Consider the following 23,184-nt stretch of genomic DNA (forward strand, 5'->3'; position numbering starts at 1 on the left):
GCCTGCGTGTCCAGAGCCTGTTTTCCTCAATGGGAGAGGCCACAACAGTGAGAGGGCAGCGTACCGCACAATAAATAAATAAATAAATAAAAATTAAAAATATATTATTAAAAATAAAAGATATAAAAGTAATAAGAAAAAAGAAAGAAAGAAGAGAGCAGCCAAACCAAAAAACAAATCCACCAGTGATAACAAGTGCTAAAAACTATACTAAAGAAACAAAACAAAAAAAAACAGACAGAACCCTAGGACAAATGGTAAAAGCAAAGCTATACAGACAAAATCACACACAGAAGCATACACATACACACTCCCAAAAAGAGAGAAAGGGAAAAAATATATATATATATATCATTGCTCCCAAAGTCCACCTCCTCAATTTGGGATGATTTGTTGTCTATTCAGGTATTCCACAATGCAGTTTACATCAAGTTGATTGTGGAGATTTAATCTGCTGCTCCTGAGGCTGCTGGGAGAAATTTCCCTTTCTCTTCTTTGTTCGCACAGCTCCTGGGGTCAGCTTTGGATTTGGCCCCGCCTCTGCGTGTAGGTTGCCTAAGGGCGTCTGTTCTTCACTCAGACAGGACGGGGTTAAAGGATCAGCTGATTCGGGGGCTCTGGCTCACTCAGGCCGGGGGGAGGGAGGGGTACGGATGCAGGGCGAGCCTAGTGTATGGAAAACTTTCCTCCTGCACAGCTCCCTCCCAGAGGTGCAGGTCCCATCCCTATTCTTTTGTCTCTGTTTTTTCATTTTTCTTTTGCCCTACCCAGGTATGTGGGGAGTTTCTTGCCTTTTGGGAGGTCTGAGGTCTGTCCGCGTTCCGTAGGTGTTTTATAGGAGCAGTTCCACATGTAGTTGTATTTCTGATGTATTTGTGGGGAAGAAGGTGATCTCCGCGTCTTACTCTTCCGCCATCTTGAAGCTCCTCCTCTATTTTTTGTTTTTTAAATAGATTTTTTTTTTTTTTAGAGAAGCTTTAGTTTCACAGCAAAGTTGAGCAGAAAGTTCGGAGAGCTCCCAGGTACTCCCTACCCCCACACAGCCCCCCCATTAGCAGCATCCTCCACCAGAGTGGTAAATCTGCTATAATCCATGAAACTGCATTGACACATCATTATCACCCAGAGTCCTTAGTTGAGTTTAGGTTTCATTCTTAGTTGTTTACCTTCTGTAGAGTTTGACAAACATGAAACATATAACCACCCTTACAGTATCGTATAGAATAGTTTCACTGACTTATTCTGTGTTTTAAGAAGCCCTCCAGATGATTCTCATGCACATTAAAGTCTGGCAACCATTTCATTACAGGATAGAATTTTTTAATGCTAAGTTCAATAGCCAAGAAATTAAGACTGTATTAAATCCTACATCTAAACTGAAGGTGTACTTGATTTATTCTACTCTCCTCTTTTGTTTTTTATTGAGGTATAGTTGATTTCCAATATTATATTAGTTTCAGGTGTGCAACGTAGGGATTCAATATTTTTATAGATTATACTCTATTTAAAATTATTACAAAATAATGGCTATATTTTCCTGTTCTGTACAATATAAACAGACAGAACCCTAGGACAAATGGTAAAAGCAAAGCTATACAGACAAAATCACACACAGAAGCATACACATACACACTCCCAAAAAGAGAGAAAGGGAAAAAATATATATATATATATCATTGCTCCCAAAGTCCACCTCCTCAATTTGGGATGATTTGTTGTCTATTCAGGTATTCCACAATGCAGTTTACATCAAGTTGATTGTGGAGATTTAATCTGCTGCTCCTGAGGCTGCTGGGAGAAATTTCCCTTTCTCTTCTTTGTTCGCACAGCTCCTGGGGTCAGCTTTGGATTTGGCCCCGCCTCTGCGTGTAGGTTGCCTAAGGGCGTCTGTTCTTCACTCAGACAGGACGGGGTTAAAGGATCAGCTGATTCGGGGGCTCTGGCTCACTCAGGCCGGGGGGAGGGAGGGGTACGGATGCAGGGCGAGCCTAGTGTATGGAAAACTTTCCTCCTGCACAGCTCCCTCCCAGAGGTGCAGGTCCCATCCCTATTCTTTTGTCTCTGTTTTTTCATTTTTCTTTTGCCCTACCCAGGTATGTGGGGAGTTTCTTGCCTTTTGGGAGGTCTGAGGTCTGTCCGCGTTCCGTAGGTGTTTTATAGGAGCAGTTCCACATGTAGTTGTATTTCTGATGTATTTGTGGGGAAGAAGGTGATCTCCGCGTCTTACTCTTCCGCCATCTTGAAGCTCCTCCTCTATTTTTTGTTTTTTAAATAGATTTTTTTTTTTTTAGAGAAGCTTTAGTTTCACAGCAAAGTTGAGCAGAAAGTTCGGAGAGCTCCCAGGTACTCCCTACCCCCACACAGCCCCCCCATTAGCAGCATCCTCCACCAGAGTGGTAAATCTGCTATAATCCATGAAACTGCATTGACACATCATTATCACCCAGAGTCCTTAGTTGAGTTTAGGTTTCATTCTTAGTTGTTTACCTTCTGTAGAGTTTGACAAACATGAAACATATAACCACCCTTACAGTATCGTATAGAATAGTTTCACTGACTTATTCTGTGTTTTAAGAAGCCCTCCAGATGATTCTCATGCACATTAAAGTCTGGCAACCATTTCATTACAGGATAGAATTTTTTAATGCTAAGTTCAATAGCCAAGAAATTAAGACTGTATTAAATCCTACATCTAAACTGAAGGTGTACTTGATTTATTCTACTCTCCTCTTTTGTTTTTTATTGAGGTATAGTTGATTTCCAATATTATATTAGTTTCAGGTGTGCAACGTAGGGATTCAATATTTTTATAGATTATACTCTATTTAAAATTATTACAAAATAATGGCTATATTTTCCTGTTCTGTACAATATATCCTTGTTACTTATTTATTTTATGCATGGTAGTTGGTAACTCTTAATCCCATACACCTGTCTTGGCCTTCCCTACCTCCTCCTCCCCATTGGTAACCGCTAGTTTGTTCTCTATATCTATGAGTCTGTTTCTGTTTTTTTATTTAGATTTATTTGTTTTGTTTTTTAGATTCCACATATAAGTGATAACATAGAGTATTTGTCTTACTCTGTCTGACTTATTTCACTAAGCATAATACCCTCTAGGTCCATCCACCATATTGCAAATGGCAAAATTTAATTCTTTTTTGTGGTCAAATAATGTTTCATTGTTTATATTTATACCACATTCTTTTTATCTATTCATCTGTTGATGGACACTTAAGTTGCTTCCATATCTTGGCTATTGAAGTAACTCTGCTATGAACATTGGAGTGCATGTATCTTTTTGAATTAGTATTTTTATTTTCTTCAAATATATACCCAACAGTGGGATTGCTGGGTCATATGGTTGTTCTATTTTTAGTTGTTTGAGTAAGCACCACATTGTTTTCCATAGTAGCTGCACCAACTTAAAATACCAGCAACAGTGTACTAGGGTTCTCTTTTCTCCACATCCTTGCCGACATTTGTTGTTTGTAGACTTTTTGATGATGGACATTCGGACAGGTGTGAGGTGATATCTCTGGTTTTGATTTGCATGTCCTTGATGATTAGCAGTGTTGAGCATATTTTCATGTGCCTGTTGGCCATCTGCATTTCCTCTTTGGAAAAGGGTCTATTCAGTTCTTCTGCCCTTTTTAAAAAAAATTTTTATTGGAGTATAGTTGCTTCACAATGTTGTGTTATTTTCTGCACTACAGCAAAGTGAATCAGTTATACACATATCCCTGCTTTTTTAGATTTCCTTCCCATTAGGTCACCACAGAGCATTGAGTAGAGTTCCCTGTGCTATACAATAGATTCTCATTAGTCTTCTGCCCATTTTTTAACAAGGTTGTTGTTGTTTGATGTTGAGTTGTATGAGCTATTTGTATATGTTGGATATTAACCCCTTATCAGTCATATCATTCACAAATATCTTCTCCCATTCAATAGGTTGTCTTATCGGTTTGTGGATGGTTACCTTTGCTGTGCAAAAGCTTTTAAGTTTAATTAGGTCCCATTTGTTTATTTTTGCTTTTGTTTCCTTTGCTTTAGGAGATGGATCCAAAAAATTTTTGCAATGATTTATGTCCTGCCTGTTTTGCTCTAGGAGTTTTATAGTATCCAGTCTTACATTTATGTCTTTAATTCATCTTGAGTTTACTTTTGTGTATGGTGCTAGAGAATGTTCAATTTCACTTTTGACATGTAACTGTTATGGCCAGCAACTTTTAAAATTAAATTTTATTGAGATATAATTTACATAGAATTTTATTGAGATGTAATTTATATAGAATTCATCATATATACTTTAATGGGTTTGATCAGTGTTCAGGATAGAGGATATTTTCATCACCTCCAAAGTTCCCACTTGATATTTTATCATCTCTACCACCAATCCCCAGTCCACGTCAACTACTAACCTGATTTATGTCCCTAGTCTTTTGAATATGACATTCTTATGATTCTTATTCTTATGATATTCTTCTAGAATATCATATATATGGTATTATACAAAATATAGCTTTTTGTGACTGCATTCTTTCACAAAGTCTAATACATTTGAAATACATCTATATTGTTACGTTTCAGACTTAATTTATTTAAAAAAATGCCTAACCGTATTTTAGTATTTCATTTCATGGATGTACCATAATTTGTTTACTATTCATCAGTTAATGGACATGTGGGATATTTCCAGCTTTTGACGATTATGAATAAATATACTGTAAACATTTATGTATATATTATAATTTCTCTTAGGTAGATACCTAGAAAGAATTTCTGTATAATTTGTATTTATAAGAAACTGCCAAACAGTTTCCCAAAATGACTAAACCATTTGGCATTCCCACTTAACTATTTTTTCAAACATCATTTTCATGTGACTATGATAATCTATTTGCATGTGCTCTTTTTATCCTACTGAAGAATTAGAACCTATAATCTTACATGTAGAAAGACAAATAATTGAGATCATAATGTTAGAATGTTTGAAATTGGGTCTGCTTTGGAAAAATAGGAATGCTAGATCAGCATCTGTGGCTCACCAGAACGTATTCCAAACAGTAGACAAAATGTCTCCTGGGAAAGATTTCTTTGTTATAAGCACTTTTATGTTTGTAATGGTCCTCTTTACAAGTGCATTATTCTAAAGGGCAAACACTCTTCACCTTAGCATCTTAGCATTCTAGCTACTCCCCTCAGCTCATGTCACGTTTGCTTGCTACCTTCCCTTTGTACGTACATCACATTTAAAGTTGGTTGTCAACTGAATCTTATGCATAAGATTAATTAGTCTTTAAAAAATTCATGTAATTGAAAATAAGCAGTGAAAACTGAGGCATACATATCCATAGATATATTTAGCATCTAAAGTTTAATTGTTGGATATGTTTAGGTGACTCAAATTCTGTGTGTGTTTGTTTTTTGGCAGGGAGAGTGGAAGAGGCTGAAGAGAGAAACAATAAGCCACTTTTTAAAAATATTACCTTTTAAGCAATATGCTTCCTTTGAACAGGTTTTGGTTTATCTCTTCCTGCCTAGAATAGCTGGATGTCTGACTCCCAAAGCAAAGATTAAGCTTTTCTGTTTCACTTCCAAACGAGTTGAGCTCTTTTTTTCTTTGGCTGCAAAATTCATTCTTATGCAGTTTAAAAGAATTTTAATCTTCAAGTTTGAAAATATAAATGAAATTAAGTCACTAATCTTTTTTTTTTTTTTTTTTTACAGTCAAAAAAAATCCACGCCCAGCTGAAGGAGCTTCGTTATGGGAAGAAAGATTTATTGTTTAAGGTAAGCATCTTCCACCCTACCCCCTCCAACTGGCTAGCTCAATACCTAAACTATCTAAAATACCATTTAGCTTAAATTTAATTTCCAGATTTTCACAAGAATTAAAGTTGTATTTGACTGAATTGAAGGTGTTTTCATTTTATTGCCCATTTAATTAATGGAGATAAATACAGATATGGTTTCCTAGGTACATTCTTCATCAAAGGCAGGCTTCATTCCAAAGTGTTTAAAGTCCCTTTTAAGCTTCAATTACTTTAATTCAACATTGAGGAATGTCTTTCAGAATATTTACATTAAGGAGAGCATATAACTGAACAAGTTTCCACAGATGAGGTCCACTGGTGACTTACATTCTTGACTTCCAGAGATGCCTATATAAATCTTCTTATTATAGTCTTCATGTTTAATCATGGTTGATTGATTTGGGTTATTGATACTTTATAAGACTATCAATGCCTATGTATAGGTAGACATCTATCACAAACTATGGTTATGGTTGACTGACTAATGGCCTCCCAAATATATCCACTTGCTAATCCCCGGAACCCGTGAATGTTATATTTTATGGCAAAGGAGAATTTGCAGAGGTGATTCAGTTAAGGATCTTGAGATGGGAAGATTATCCCAAGTTATCTAGTATAATCACACAAGTTTTTAATAGGAGTATGACAGGACTGCCTAAGTAAAAAGAAGATTATGTAACCACAGAAGCTGGGGGAGGAAAGACAATGTAAAGGATTTTCCCCCTATAGCCTCCAGAAAAAACAGCCCTTTCAACACCTTGATTTTGTTCCATAAAATTCATTTCAAACTTCTGACTTTCAGAACAAAAAGAGAATAAATTGTGTTGTTGTTTAAGCCACTTAGCTCATGGTAGTTTGTTATAGTAGCAAGAAGAAACTGCTAGAGATATTTCCTTTTATCTCTGTTGAGCAGAGGAGATAGAAGCAGGTGGCTTTAATTCTTCCATCTGCATTCCCAAATGTGGTATAGTGATAGAGTGTTAGGCTCTTAGTAGTAGGAATAATAATTTGTTCAATAAATAAGTGCAAATTACTTTGTGCGTAATATCTATTTTTCAAAAATTTGTTCACTACAATGATCATCCCAATCTATGAGTATCAGGTTTAAAGTACAGAAAATTCTTCACGTTATCTAATGGTTAGAGAATCCTTTAATTTTTCTGATTAAAACAGTAAGAAATGACTTTTCACTCTTCTCCGACACACTTATTTTTGGCTTAGAATCATGGGAAGGTGTTCCTGTTATGTAAACCAATATCTATTAAGTCCTTATTCCATGCAAGTCATGAATTGGGCACATTTTGCCATTTAGTCTTTCATAAATATGCTTCCTGCCATTCCTTTAACCTCATCTATAACAAGATATTCTCCAGCACACCAAGAAAACTTTGAATTAATTCTCATTAATGCTTACTGACTTTCAGCACTGCTCATTGCATGTGATAAATAGATAAGATAAAAGTATAAAATCCAAGATATTTGCCTGTGTACCTTCAATCTTTCGTACTGAGACTCTTAAACTCAGGGTATCTTAACTTTTACATTCAGCTTGGCCTTAGCTTTTTGCAGTCATCAATAACAAATAATTGAAATTGGAAAAAAAAAAACCCAGTGTGTGTGTGTGTGTGTGTGTGTGTGTGTGTGTGTGTGTGTTCACATTTGCAAAGAAACGTCTAGTTCTCTGATTTGGTTAACTTAATTAGATCAGGAATATAGTAAGATAATTCCAAGCTCCCTAGAGCTGATAAGTTTTAGGTATTAGGCTGGGAGATTTATGTAAAGATAGAAGATCATATGAGGCTTTATAAATTTTTTGAATTTCATTTCTCAAATTGAAGAGTTATAGAAAGAAAAGTTAGGAGAAAAAAATGAGGAGATCCAATAATTTTCCATGATTTACTTCTTTGTAATATGACAGTTGTTAAATATAGATTAGTAATTTATCAACTTTCAGAAATTACCAAAATCAAGATTTGTTGCAAATCTGTATTACTTGAAAAAATGAGACATTATTCGTAAGCCTTGTTATTTTAGGCCACTTTGAGAAGAGCACTTTTCTATGAAATCAAGTGAATTGTGTATGAATAGACCATGAAGTTGCACAAATTAGGATGTCTTCCCATATTCTCTCCCCAAAACACTGTTTAATTTTTACTGACTCCAATAACAAGAGATCTAGAAGCATGGCAATTTTAGTGGCTAAATTAACTTATTCAGTAGCTAAACAATGTCAACAAGGACCCAGAGTTTTTTGTTTGTTTGTGTTTCAGACTTTTTCATATCATGATTCTCACATAACTGACTTGTTCTAAGCTTTGATTCCTTATTATATAGTGATAGTGTCTACAGAGCTATATACCTGTGTACAAAGTCAAAGAAGAAAAGGGTGTGTGGGGGACGCTTGTCCTTGAGTGTCATAATTTTTGTAAAGGAGGAACATTTTTTGAGACGTCTCCCCAAACTTGGGCATGCCCCCATGCAAAAGTGAGACTTTAGTGTTTTCAGCTTCTACTGTGAAAGGTTGCTTCTTTTTAGAAGTAAAGAAATCTAATTGTTAATGGAGAGGCAACCAAAAATTTCTGCTATAATATACTCATCCACTCATCTTGATGACAACTTACATTTATATCATCTCATTTGCTTAGTTTTATGTCAACAGTGCACATTTTAGGTATTGTATAAACATATGTTAAATAAATGAATGAATATATACATACATACATACGTATGTACATGGATACATAAGTAGATAGGTCAGGGCAGTAGAGAGTAGAAGCTAATGTCTGTGACCACAGGAATCCATCCATGCACCTATTAAAATGAGTCCACAAATATTTTTGGCAATAACTTGCTGAATCCTGAGATAAGTAGCAAAATATTTTATTTCCCTGAAAGTGGTTTCCTGAGAATCTATTCAGTTTTGAATAGATTTGATGTTTTTTCGTGAAGATAATCTTTGAAGGAGTAATGCCTGCGACTAAAGCACGTGAATTTATCTTAAAAATAATGGAATGTGCTGACAATTGCAAGACATATTGATAAATTCAGTGTCCTTATTAATGCTTGAGAGCTGGCTTTTGATTAGGGAAGGCTGCCAGCAACAGTAAACATTCTCTACTAAGGAAAGAATTGAGGCCCTGCGGATTGTTATTTGCCCAGGACTTGAGTTACTTTTTATCTTCCTTGATTCAATTTGGAGTTGATATTCTCTGGAATACCTACCCTCCATTTTGCTCCTCTATTTTACTTTTACATATACTTATTTTTTAATTTCAGAAGAATTATTTTCTCACTATAGAACAATTTCAAAACATGTCTAAATGTATAAGGCCAAAAAAAAATAAACAAAACACTTAAAATCCCATCACTTGGAGCACACTCAATATTTTGAAATATTTTCTATTTCTGTTTAGTTCCTTTATATTAGGCATAATCTGCTTTGTGATTAACATATGTATGTTAATATAGATTATATAGTATACATATTCTACTTTTTTAAAACATAAAAGTATTCTTTAGTTATAATTTCTTCATAAAAATTTAAAAGTGTAATTTTATGATATGTGTGCCAAAAGTGACTTTTTTCCTTATAAATATATGTGGATAGAGAAGATGTGGCACATATATACAATGGAATATTACTCAGCCATTAAAAAGAATGAAATAATGCCATTTGCAGCAACATGGATGGACCTAGAGATTGTCATACTGAATGAAGTCAGATAGAGAAAGACAAATATTGTATGTTATCACTTATATGTGGAATCTAAAAAAAGTGATACAAATGAACTTATTTACAAAACAGAAATAGACTCACAGACTTAGAGAACAAATGTATGATTACCAGGGGCAAGGGTGGCAGGGGAGAGATAGTTAGGGAGTTTGAGATTGACATGTACACACTGCTGTACTTAAAATGGATAACCAACAAGGACCTACTGTATAGCACAGGGAATGCTGCTCAATATTATGTAACAACCTAAATGGGAAAAGAACTTGAAAAAGAATAGATCCAGGTATATGTATAACTGTATCACTTTTCTGTACACCTGAAACTAGCACACCATTTTTAATCAACTATACTCCAATATAAAATAAAAAGTTAAAAAAGTATGTGTATGATGATTTTAATTTATGCTCTGATGAAAAATGTGATCTTATTTTTATCTCAGTATAGTTTTTATTGAATGTGTATGGAACTATAAAGTAATTCAGTAAAATTATTGAAAAATTTTAATGCTATTGAAACCTAATACACATTATTTTTGGAGTTTGGATTTTTTAACTTGAATGAGTAATAACTGACAAATATAATCATATATATTTAAAGTGTACGGCATGACGATTTGATGTACAAATACATTGTGGAATGATTACCAAGATCAAAATAATTAGCATATCCCTCACCTCACATAGTTAACTATTTTCTGTGTGTGTAGTGAGAAAGATTTAGATCTACTCTCAGCAATTTTGAATGATAAATACCCCATTATTAACCAAAGTCACCATGCTATACATTTGATCCTCAGAACTTATTCTTCTTAAAAATGCAAATTTGTACACTTAGACATCCATCACATCATTTCCCTCCTCTCTGCTCCTTGCAACCACCATTCAATTCTTTGTTTCTATAAAATCAGCCTTTTTTTTGGAAGATTCCACATATAAGTGACAACATATTTTCTTTCTCTGTCTGGCTTATTTTACTTAGGTTGTCACAAATGGCCTGGCTTTGGTAAGGAAAGACTTTCCCCAAATGTGGTTGTGAGGGTATCTTTTATTCCTGAAAGAGCACAGCAGAATAGTCTCCATGCAGTTTCATCAGCTGAGGTCAATGTTAGCACAGACTGTAGGGGTCCACTGTGCTCAAGACGGCCGAGGTCCTGTGGTTGGTGGTGGTGGCTAAGGTTATTGACTTCCTGAGTGGCAAAGACTGCTGAGATTCTCCTATTCTCCTTTTTCACTTGTGGGAAGATGTTCTAGCCAAGGGGATCCCTCTTATTGGCTGGTCTGGTGTGATGGCACTCAGAGCAGTAGTGGAGCCAGAGTCCTAGGATCAGATGCATGTGGAACTACAACAGTACCAGGATCCTGAGGCACAGGTACACTTGTGCAGCAATGGCATTGGTGTCCATTGTGTAAGTATCTGCAGATCTCTGGGGAACTGTAGTCAGAGTCTCTGGGACTCCCCACAGTGACTCAGATTGGGAGCAGGCAGGGAGGATACAGCAGCAGCATGGACCCTGGGATGATAGGGTGCGCAATGGCTTGGGGTCAGGGTACAGTAGAAGCACAGTCTTGGGATGATGGAACAAAGTCCCAACTTTGGCCCCAGGGGGCAGTCACAGAAGAGCAGTAACATATCCCTGGTGGTGGTCCATTAAAGCTGTGTTGGACCTAGAGAATGGGGCTCAGACCAGCAGCAGCATAGCCCTGGCACTAACAGGTCAGAGCTATGACCTGGGACCCTGGGGTGGGACTCAGAGCATCAGTCAGCTGGTCCCCAGAAATGATGAGTCAGAGCTGGGAACTGAGAACCCAGCGAGGCAGATCTCAGAGCAGTATGGCAGCTCTGGTCTCATATGAGGCAACATGCTGGGGCATCCCAATCCCAGAGAATGGCTACTGGGGGCCCTTGAGGGCAGGTCTCATGCAATAATAGCTCCAGCCCTGGGGAGAAGATTCAGCAGCAGAGACTCTGAGATGCTCCATCATCAGGATCAGTGTTGGTGAAAACTATAGGAATCCACAGTGGTGAGGCTGCAGGGGCTCTCCTGCTGTCCTTTTACCTGTGCGGTGAAGTTCTTCTGTGGGGACCCCTCCTGGCACTAAGCTGCTCTAGACTGGGAGATGGAGTGATGAAGGTAAAATGCTTCCTATGCTTTTCTATGCAACCATCATCAGTTTTTGAGCTCTACAGTGTTTTTTGCTGCTTCTTCATTGTAGTCTACAGCTTTTCCTGAGATATTTTCATCAGTTTATAGTTCCTTTACTATTTTTGCTGGTTTTTTTGAGAGGAGGAGAAAAGTGTTGGAATCTCCTAGCCCTTCATCTTGCTGAGGTCAACTTTCTTAAGAAAATTATAACAGTTGACTATCCCATCAGTGTAGTAAGAAAAAAAAAAAATGTTGTGCTTAATTAAGACTTCTTTAGGAATACCCAGAGAACTGGGTATTCTCATTAAAGAAATAAGAATAAATGAATAGGTAAATAAATATGTTAGTCTTCTCAGGCTGACATAAAAAAATACCATGGACCCAGTGGCTTAAACAACAGAAATTTATTTTCTCACAGTCTGGAGGCTGGAAAGTCCGAGATCAAGTCTGGCAGGGTTTGGCTTCCAATGAGAGCCCTCTTCCTGCTTAGCAGCAGCCACCTTCCCACTGTGTCCTCACACAGAGGAGAACTAGCGAGCTCACTGATGTCTCTCCTTATAAGGACACTAATCCTACAATATCAGGGTCCCACCCTTAGGACCTCATTTAACCTTAATTACCTCCTTATAGGCCCCATCTTCTAGTAAAGTCACATTAGGGGGTAGGCTTTCAACATACGAGTTTGGAGGGAGACATAATTCAGTTCATTGCAGTAATTTACTAAATAATGCATGCAGTAAAGCAGTAACGAACTTTGTTGTTTGAGAAATTATAAAATGAAAATTACTGTTTTAATTTGCCCTAAATATGATTACTGGGCAGCTTAAACATTTATTTTAAAATGTAAGCCACTCAATTTCACTTACGTACTTTTGTTGTTTGTGTTTTGGTCACTTCAAAACAATTTACGTAATGCTCCCTAGTCAGCAAAAATTAAATTTATCAACTTGCCTATTGAGGTAGGGAATGCGAGACTGTTTGAGTTTCGATACCAGATTTTCAGAAGGAGACGTTGCTGAGTTTAATTGGAAATTATCTCTGAACTCACTTTCATGTTCTGTAGGCTAAAGATTAGATACATTCTGGGTGGGAAGCCTTTTGAATGTATATTTTGGCCATGACAACTTCCTGGACTGACTTTTCCTGTGTGGAGACCGATATATTTATGCCTTCGCTGAAGGTTCTGTTCCACATGTCATGTTGCTAACATTTGGTCTCTTTAAAGAGCATCATAAGCATCATGTCAATCCTCATTTAATATTGTTTATAGTACATATACATTTATAGAAAATAATACATGATATGTTGATGGTAAATATGCCCAAATAATGTGTTTCTTTAAAAAATTTTTATTGCTTCATTCTAGATGTGTAACCTTGAATCTGTAGAATTAAAAAATCTCTAGTAATGATAACAACTGATATATATTGAGCACTAAACATGCTTACTCCTCAAAACAATTTAGGTATATATGTATGATGCATTGAGTATTTGTGTGTATATGTATATACACACATGATGTGTGTATTGGGGGGGACAGGTGTGTGTGTAAAGTGAGGCCTAAAAACTTAATGGTCCAAGGTCATCAATAGAGTAGATATTGTATATAACTGAGAAAGGATTTACATCTATCATATACATTCATGTTCATGGTCTGTGTCTAATCCTCTCCCCTGCCTTTTTTTTTTCTTTCTTTATCTTTCTTTCTCTTACTTCCTGTGGTCTCCCTGGTGACTGGCTCTTCATTTTGTTAGTTGTCTGTTCTTCACTCTCTAAACTCCTGACCGTCTTTCTATTGCTTACTACTTGTGGCACATATTGAATAATCCATCTTGCTTTGTCCTCTGGTACTTGCAAAATCTTTGCCGATGTCCTGACCTTCAAATGCATACACGTTTTTGGTCCCAGTATCCATCTTTTTCCCTATATTCCAATCTTCTGAGACATTCTATTTGGATGCATCTAGCTGTTTTACGAAAAGAACTATGACATATTAGATTTCCAGTGAGGGATACCGATTTTGCGACTATTTCTATTAGTTATTCAATAAAACCAACTTCATAAAAACTATGTGTTATTCAGTGTTTGAAATACAATAATGAATTATTTAAATTACTGCCTACATGAAGTTTATAGCCTATCAATAAAAATGCCTTATATGTATTTAGCATTTTATACTCTACCCAATGCTGTGATGTACATTATTTCATTTGATCCTCACTACAATCTCCATGAGACAGAGAGAAGTTGTAGAATCCATTTTACCATAAGGGTATTGAGGCCTTGAGAAGTTTGACAATTACTCCAGGACACCAAAATATTTATTTGCAAAGCTAATTTATTAACAGATTGAAACCATCACTATTTTATTTATTTTAATATTTATTTAGTTATTTATTTAAAATTGAACTGACTTAGAGTTTCCTGGCTCAAGTATATTTGACAGAAATTTATAGTTATTCCTTTGATAACTATTTCTATAGCATAGTTATACCACTGTATCAAAATTCTGACAATTATTCTGCCGTGTTTGGTGATAGACCAGATAACACTCATTTTGAAACTTTGACATCAAAATGGCATGTGTTCTCATTGGTATTTTCTCTAGAAACCAGATGTGTTCAACTGGTATCTGCTTCTGAAAACAGGAATATTGCCACATGAATTCCCAAGTATGGATCCAACAAGTGTCAGATTATTTTCTGATGATTTGAGTCTTCTATAAGGGAATTTCATGAAGCAGTTGTCCCTTAATTTTTAAATCCTTGTATAAATTAAGATAATTTTTGTGCATCTGTCTTTCATTAACTTACATTTATCTCATCCACGTGTTAAACCATTTTTCAATGAGCAAAAGCATTTTCAGTGCCACTCATTTGTTATGTGTCAATTTATCTCCATTTAAGTGAGTTTTGGCCCTAAAAATATAGGCACCTTACAGAAGAGGTTAAATGGATTACTGATTTTATTTTCTTCCATGATTTAACAAACTTTAATTTTCAAAACACATTCATTTGTGCCTCAAAATAATTTTATGAGTCAGTCAGGGCAGCTGATACTGTCACCTTAGCATGTATCAGAAAAACAAGGCCTAGAGAAGGTAAAAGACTTATCTGAAATCATAGAACTAGTAAGTGGCAGAGTTTTATTCTAATCTAAGTCCTGTGACTCCACTATATCACATTTTTCAGTTATATTTCTACTTTGCTTCTTAGGGGCATCTATGGATTATACTTTTCAGAAATATTTTCTACTGTACTAATTCAAAGATTAAAAGGGCAAATATGCATAGCTGGAAATATAACTTGTTGATATAAAAAATAATCTGTTGGTAACTAATATTCAATGCATTTGCTTAAAAAACATAAGCATTTTCAGTACAAAAATAGGCTGTTTTCAGTTTAGAATTTGCAACTGCTTGAAACAGAGGTTGTTTTTCTGACTCCCTATATTATTATTATTATCTAACCTACTCGTTTATAAAACTATATAGTATAGAGGTATGTTCTATGGTAAGAAACAGGAGAAATTTAACTGACCTTGTCCAAATCAACCCAACTTTTCAGGCTTGCTCCTTCCATGTTTTAAAGCACAAAAGCCAACTAGCCTCATTTACTTTCTTATTATTCACCAGATAATGGAGTATATATGCAGGTTTTAAAAGGACAGGCTTCTTATCAGAAGTCATAGCAAATTTAAATTTATTAAACATTAATTTTTCTCTGAAAATGTTGAGAATATTCCAAATACTGAAAATCACTAAAAGTACAAGATTTCTTAAGAAACCAAGCTTAGAGCTTTAAAGTGACTTATCTATGATAACACAACTTCAATCTAAGCTTCCTGACTTCATGTTTATTCATTTCTCAAAAATTATTGATTGAGCACGCGTTATCTGTCAGGCACTGAGCAAAGTGTTGTTTTATTTGTTTGTTTGTTTGTTTTTTGTTTTTTTTTTTCCATTTCACCAGGATTTCTTCACACTTTAGCAAGGGATTTGAAGTCATGGATGAATTTCAGGAAGATACTGACTCCTCAGAATTTTTTCATATTTTTATAGGTTTACATATGGCATTTTTCTTGGGGAGGAGCTTATATAATTTATCAGATTATCAAATGGTCTATACCTAGCCAAAGTTTAACAGTTTAGGAATCATTGCTTTATATATTGGCCCTCACCTTCTACCATGCTAAGCACTTTTAGGCAATGGTAAGCAGAGTTTTCTCTGGTTCTTATTGAGAATACTGTGCTTTTTTCAAGTTTCTGTCTTTTTCTTTCCTACTTTCTTCACTTATTAGAAAACTGAGGTGTATTCTATAACTGCCAGGCTGATGATTATGTTAGAAATTATTTTTAGAAAATGTTTATAACTTTAAATATGTTTTAAAATTTTACCATTTTAATGAAATTTTATCATTAATTCGAGATTTGAAAAAAAAGTTATGACCTATCCCATAGGAAAATAAAACATGTTAAGTGATTTAAGCCAGGTATTGTAAATACATTTTTAAAAGTGAATATCTTTGTGTGTCCCTATCCCATACCCGGTGCCTGCCTATCCAATACCTTGCTAAAGGGTCATGGGGTCATTTTCCACTGAGCTTGGGTCTAGGCTTCACATCATCCTCATTCCAAGCAGCTCCTAAAAGTCAGTCACGGTTGGTACCTATCTGCCATCCCTGAATGGGCTCTAAATATTTTGCCCATAGCCAGCCTGCAATCTCTAGAGGGACACTCTGCAGTATTTGCTCACCAACCTGTTACCATTGTAGCAAATGATAAATGTTAAATATTTGCAAAGTCTTTGTAGAGAAATGGTCTAAAGACTAAGGAATGTTAGGGAATAAGGCATAAGTGTGAATTTTTCTGCAGAGAATCAAAATGAAGACAATTAACTTTATTTTTTTAAATGTCTTTATTGGAGTATAATTACTTTACAATATTGTGTTGGTTTCTGCTGTATAATAAAGTGAATCAGCTATACGTACACATATATCCCCTCCCTCTTGCGTCTCCCTCCCACCCTCCCTGTCCCACCCCTCTAGGTGGTCACAAAGCACCAAGCTGATCTCCCTGTGCTATGCAGCTGCTTCCCACTAGTGATCTATTTTACATTTGATAGTGTATATATGTCCATGCTACTCTCTCATTTTGTCCCAGCTTACCCTTCCCCCTCCCCATATCCTCAAGTCTATTCTCTACGTCTGCATCTTTATCCCTGTCCTGACCCTAGGTTCTTCAGAAACACTTTTTTTTTTTAGATTCCATATATATGTGGTAGCATATGGTATTTGTTTTTCTCTTTCTGACTTACTTCACTCTGTATGACAGACTCTATTTGTTGTTTTTCCCTTGCTGCTTGTAATAGTTTTTCTTTGTATTTAATTTTTGATAGTTTGATTAATATGTGTCTTGGCGTGTTTCTCCTTGGATTTTTCCTGTATTGGATTCTCTGCGCTTCCTAGACTTGATTGACTATTTCTTTTCCCATGTTAGGGAAGTTTTCAACTATAATCTCTTCAAATATTTTCTCAGACCCTTCCTTTTCGTCTTCTTCTGGGACCCCTATAATTCGAATGTTGGTGCATTTAATATTGTCCCACAGGTCTCTGAGACTGCCCTCAATTCTTTTCATTCTTTTTTTCTTTATTCTGCTCTGAGTTCCACTATTTTATCTTCCAGGTCACTTTTCCGTTCTTCTGCCTCAGATATTCTGCTATTGATTCCTTCTGTTGATTCCTTAATTTCATGTATTTGTGTTGTTCATCATTGTTTGTTTGCTCTTTAGTTCTTCTAGCCCCTTGTTAAACGTTTCTTGTATTTTCTCCATTCTATTTACACGATTTTGGATCATCTTTACTATCATTACTTTGAATTCTTTTTCAGGTGAACTGCCTATTTCCTCTTCATTTGTTTGGTCTGGTGGCTTTTTACCTTGCTCCTTCATCTGCTGCATATTTCTCTTTTGTTTAACTTACTGTGTTTGGGGTCTCGTTTTCACAGTGTGAATGTTCATAGCTCCTGTTGTTTTTGGTGTCTACCCCCAGTTGGTGAGGTTGGTTCCATGGCTTGTGTAGACTTCCTGGTGGAGGGGACTGGTGCCTGTGTTCTGGGGTGAGACTGGATCTTTTCTTTCTGGTGGGCAGGGCCATGACTGGTGGTGTGTTTTGGGGTGTCTGTGAACTTAGAATGATTTTAGGCAGCCTCTCTGCTAATGGGTTGGGTTGTGTTCCTGTCTTACTAGTTGTTTGGCATAGGGTGTCCAGCACTGGAGCTTGCTGGCCGTTGGGTGGAGCTGGGTGTTAGTGTTGAGATGGAGATCTCTGGGAGAGCTCTCGGCGATTGATATTACGTGGGGCTGGGAGGTCTCTGGTGGTCCAGTGTCCTGGACTCGGCTCTCCCACCTTGGAGGCTCAGGCCTGACACCCAGCTGGAGCACCAAGACCCTGTCAACCACGCAGCTAAGAATAAAAGGAAGAAAAAAAAGGAAGAAAATAATAATAATAATAATAAAATAAAAAATAATAAAATTTTTAAAAGATTAAAAAATAAGAGAGCAACCAAACCAATAAACAAATCCACCAATGATAACAAGCACTAAAAACTAAACTAAGATAAGCATAAAAATCAGAAACAAATCAGTCTCAGACAGCTAATCCCAAGTCTACTTTTGCTCCCAAATTCCACTGCCTCAATTTTTGGAACATTTGTTGTCTATTCAGGTATTCCACATATGCAGGGTACATCAAGTTGATTATGGGGATTTAATCTGATGCTCCTGAGGCTGCACGGACAGATTTTCCTTTCTCTTCTTTGCACAGCTCCTGGGGTTCAGCTTTGGTTTTGGCCCCGCCTCTGCATGTAGGTTGCACTCAGGCACCTGTTCCTGCCCAGACAGGAGAGGGTTAAAGCAGCAGCTGATTAGGGCTCTCTTGCTCTCTCAGGCTGGGGGGAGGGAGGGGTACAGTAGTCATAATTGGAATGCGGGGCAAGCCTGCGTTGGCAGAGGCCAGCATGACATTGCAACAGCCTGAGGCATGCCGTGTGTTCTCCCTGGGAAGTTGTCCCTGGATCATGGGACCCCGGCAGTGGTGGGCTGTGCAGGCTCCTGGGGGGTATGGATAGTGACCTGTGCTTGCACACAGGATTCTTGGTGGCTGCAGCAGCAGCGTTATCGTTTCATGCCCATCTCTGGGGTCCAAGCTGATTGCTGCAGCTCACGCCCGTCTCTGAAGCTCACTTAGGCAGTGCTCTGACTTCTGTGGGCACACAGGGAAGGAATACCCTCTCCTCGTGCACCCCAAAACAATGGTCTCTTGCCTCTTCGGCAGGTCCAGACTTTTTCCCTGACTCCCTTCGGCTACTTGTGGTGCACTAGCCCCCTTCAGACTGTGTTCACGCAGCCAACCCCAGTCCTCTCCCTGGGATCTGACCTCCAAAGCCCGAGCCTCAGCTCCCAGCCCCCTCCCGCCACAGTGCGTGAGCCGACAAGCCTCTCAGGCTGGTAAGTGCTGGTCGGCACCGATCCTCTGTGCAGGAATCTCTCCGCTTTGCCCTCTGCACCCCTGTTGCTGCTCTCTCCCCCGTGGCTCCGAAGCTTCCGTCCCGCCCACCCACCATCTCCGCCAGTGAAGGGGCTTCCTAGTGTGTGGAAACTTTTCCTCCTTCACAGCTCCCTCCCAGAGATGCAGGTCCTGTCCCTATTCTTTTGTCTGTTTTTTTTTTTTTTTTTTTTTTTTTTTCATTTTTCTTTTGCCCTACCCAGGTACCTGGGGAGTTTGTTGCCTTTTGGGAAGTCTGAGGTCTTCTGCCAGCATTCAGTAGGTGTTCTGTAGGAGTTGTTCCACATGTAGATGTATTTGTTGGGAGGAAGGTGATCTCCATGTCTTACTCCTCCGCCATCTTCCAAACAGCTCGACAATTAAATTTAGACCAGCCCTAGAATGTTTCTCCTTGTGTCTGAGATGCTGGGATGAGCCTTGTGTTGCTGACCTTTTCTACCTGTTCTTCTCCTGTCCATCATGTTGCATGTATGTCTTGGCTTAGCCAGCTGTCCTCCCACTCTGAGGAGCCCTCAGCCTTTACTAAGTTCAGCTGACTTTGCACAGGTCCTTGCTTGGAGCATATATAGAGCAGTGGCACCATCATGAGACCTTTGGGGAAAGTCACTCTTTTCGTGGGACTTGCCTGGTATACAGCTATTTCAGTTCTAGGCACAACAGCCACTAATTGATGCACTGGTTTCTTTAGGTCCTAAATGCTTCTATTTTTAAGTACATTAAAACATTTTTTTTTTCAGTGAGAAACATGTTTCTTCTGGGCACACTGAAAGTTCAACATGTGCTTCTGAGCAGAAATTGTCTTAGGTTCTGAAATTATAGATTAGAAATTATGACCTTTTGTAGAGTCAAATTTGAGCACCTAGAAGCACTGCTCAAGGACATGTGACATCCTCAGATAGCTTTTCATCTCTAATTAAAATAGAAAGCAATTACAGTAAGATTTCTATTCTAAACATAATTCTTTATTTTGAATATAAAATTAAAAGAACAGTGAAGAAAACACAGCAATTTCACTCATTATACATATTTTAAATGCTTTTTTTTCTATATCCTTTATCTTAATGGTGATGCCAACCATAATTTCAGAAAACAAGGGCAAGTTATTTTTCTCCTTTGAGTACTTCTTCTTTTGGTAACACATTTAGATGTTCTCCTTTGTCTTGGCAGGAGACATTTGAGAAGCATATTTGTGAATTTACTTGACTTTTCATTTCATTTCATTGCTGTTACTCAGTTACTAGAGTGTTTGTTGACCTACACATAATAAAAGAGAAGAAAGCAATTACCACTGAAGGTAATTGCATGGAAAGCTGCTGCAACCGACACAGTTTAGAGGAATTTTAAATAGGACAATTCTCCATAAATTTCATAGTTTATAAAAAGGAATGTACAGCTTATGACGGCAAGAGCAGAATCCATAAGTAGTATACACTGGGAGTCTTTTACCATGGCAACACTATCACTTCAATCATTGACCCTGATATGTCTCTAAAGATTTCTTCTTTATCTTCTTCCCTACCATTATAATTTGAATTTAACAAACCCCATTTGAGAAACAAGTCAGATCAACTTGTTACATAAGTTTTCAACAATGTAGAACCTTCACATTAGAAGGATCATGTAATACCTCCAACTCTAGTCTCTTGCACAATATTGGCTAATCTTCCAGACCACATTGTCTCTGATTGTAAATGTTCAGTGATTAAGATTCAAAATATTCCAAAGCAGGGTTTTTTCCTTCTTACAAAATTCTGATGAAGAATCCCCTTCTCATGCTCAATTGTAGTTGATTTCTTGTATATCTATCTGATTCCCAAAGAGATTCCAAGCTCATTCTATAAAGTAATGTGTTTTTCCCCACAGTCTCTTCTTTTGGTTCCCTCTTTATTCTTTGTCTCTGTATTCTTTGCCCTTTCTATTCTTCATGCCCACACCACTGAGACCCTTTCAGAAGGAGAATTTAACATGATGTAATTGTTTTTCAGTCCCAGGAATATTTGTGGTTTCTTAGCCAAGAGTAGAACTCAGTTTACTCCTAATGATGAAATACCCTGGGAAGGCAAAGTGGGGTGCATTATTTGAGTAGGCAATGAAAATCATTTCAATGCTTGCAATTCATGCTACTTAGCCAGACACCAAAATTTACAGTCACCAGCACACATTTTTCAGTTTTCTTCCCAATCGCATAATCTCTTCTTTTTTTTTTAATTGAGGTGTAATTGACAAATAACATTACATTGGTTTTAGGTGTACAACATAATGATTTGATATTTGTATATGTTGCAGAGTGATCACCAGAGTAAGTCTAGTTATATCCATCACCATAAATATTTACAATTGGATGTGTGTGATAAGATCTTTTAAGAAAATTATTCTCTTACTAACTTTCAAATATGCAATACAGTATTACTAACTATAATCACCATGATGTACATTACATCCCCATGACTTATTTATTTTATAACTGGGAGTTTGTATCGTTTGGCCCCCTTTACCTATTTCATCCACCTCCCACCCACTGCCTCTGGCAACCACCAATAATCTTTTCTTTTGTGAAAGTCACACCTAGCATATCCTCCCACCCTGCTCCAACCATTGCTATTCCAACTCCTCTAGAAGCAGAAGTATGAAACTTCCCCAAGGCTGGGCAAATCCATATGGGATATATTATATGATGTGCAGAAACTCTATGATCATATTTTGGGTAAAATCTTTTAGCGTAATCATTGCTTCTTGCAGTAAGTCAGATAAAACTTATAGCACAATTACAAAGCACCTACTATGGGACCTAAGAGTGCTTTGAATGCTGCAAGAGAAAGGGAAAAGCACTTCTATTTTACAGGTTTGACTAATCTATATGTAAAAAGTCTTACTTATATCAACCCTAAGCCATCATCTACTGAATATTTTGTCATTTCTTCTTCCTTAGTGAATGTAGCTTGATGTGGCAAAAAGAATGTGTGGTTGCAGTCAGGGAATTGGGTTCTTTATTATCTTTCTCTTACCTGCAAACTGAGGTTAAGTAGTCACTTAGCCTTGTTGGGTATCAATTCCTCTTTTAGTAAACTATGGATAATATCAATACACACACTTCAAAGTTATTTAACAGAATCAAATGAGATGAGATTATATATGCAAATGAATTCTGTGAAATATTTTACACACATTCCATTATCAACGAATTATTTTGTTTTTGTTTTTCCAGAGGGAAGTATGCTTCTTAGGATAATACCAGGTCACTTTTTCAAAGTCTAAACAAATGTTTTTCTTAGTCTCATTCAAGAAATGTGTCACATCTTTTCAACTCAGGCCTTCATACTTTGCAGTCTCTGGGATGTATAAAACTGTATTCCAGGCCCTTTTATTTCTCCTTTAAGATATAAGTTGACTTGGAAGCCTGGCGCAGATCAGTTCATCTCCTTCATTTTAGGCAAATATATATTTTAAAATTTTATTTATAAACAAAGGCAAAAGGATCTTCAGAACATTCTACAGAGAAAACAGCTCATGCTTTTTAGTATTTATATGGCAATCAAGGACTAAAGGCATAATAGCTTTTCAGAAATCAAATTGTTGGGGTATATATATTTTTTCCTAATAGTTTTACATGAGTCTTTTTATTAAAGAAATGGATATAGAGGCCAAGAACTAGATGCAATTTCTTAATATAATTGCAGTTGACCATTGTCTGGTGTCAGAGATGTGAAAGATTACATTCTCTTTTCCAACTGCCTTTAACATATTGTTTGCAGGAATAATAAATGGAAATTGTCTCTAATCTAACCTAATTAGTTGTGTAAGAAGCCTTTGCTATAATAATTTGTTTTCATGCTTGGGTTTATCTTGGACAAATTTGATGTGCCAATATACTGATAATTTATTCATTAAAATCTGTAAAATCTTCTAAAATATTAATATTGAAAATAGCC

General features: G+C 36.8%; 1 protein-coding gene across 1 annotated transcript in view; it reads left to right on the forward strand.

Moving 5' to 3' along the window:
* LUZP2 (leucine zipper protein 2) overlaps window positions 1–23,184 on the forward strand; it is a 438,414-nt gene that overhangs the window by 317,064 nt on the left and 98,166 nt on the right. The window contains 1 exon segment of the mRNA XM_024118909.3: window positions 5,731–5,793. Coding sequence (XP_023974677.3) covers window positions 5,731–5,793 — 63 coding nt within the window.

Source organism: Physeter macrocephalus, chromosome 16 (assembly GCF_002837175.3).
Source record: "Physeter macrocephalus isolate SW-GA chromosome 16, ASM283717v5, whole genome shotgun sequence".
Classification (NCBI taxonomy): Eukaryota; Metazoa; Chordata; class Mammalia; order Artiodactyla; family Physeteridae; genus Physeter; species Physeter macrocephalus.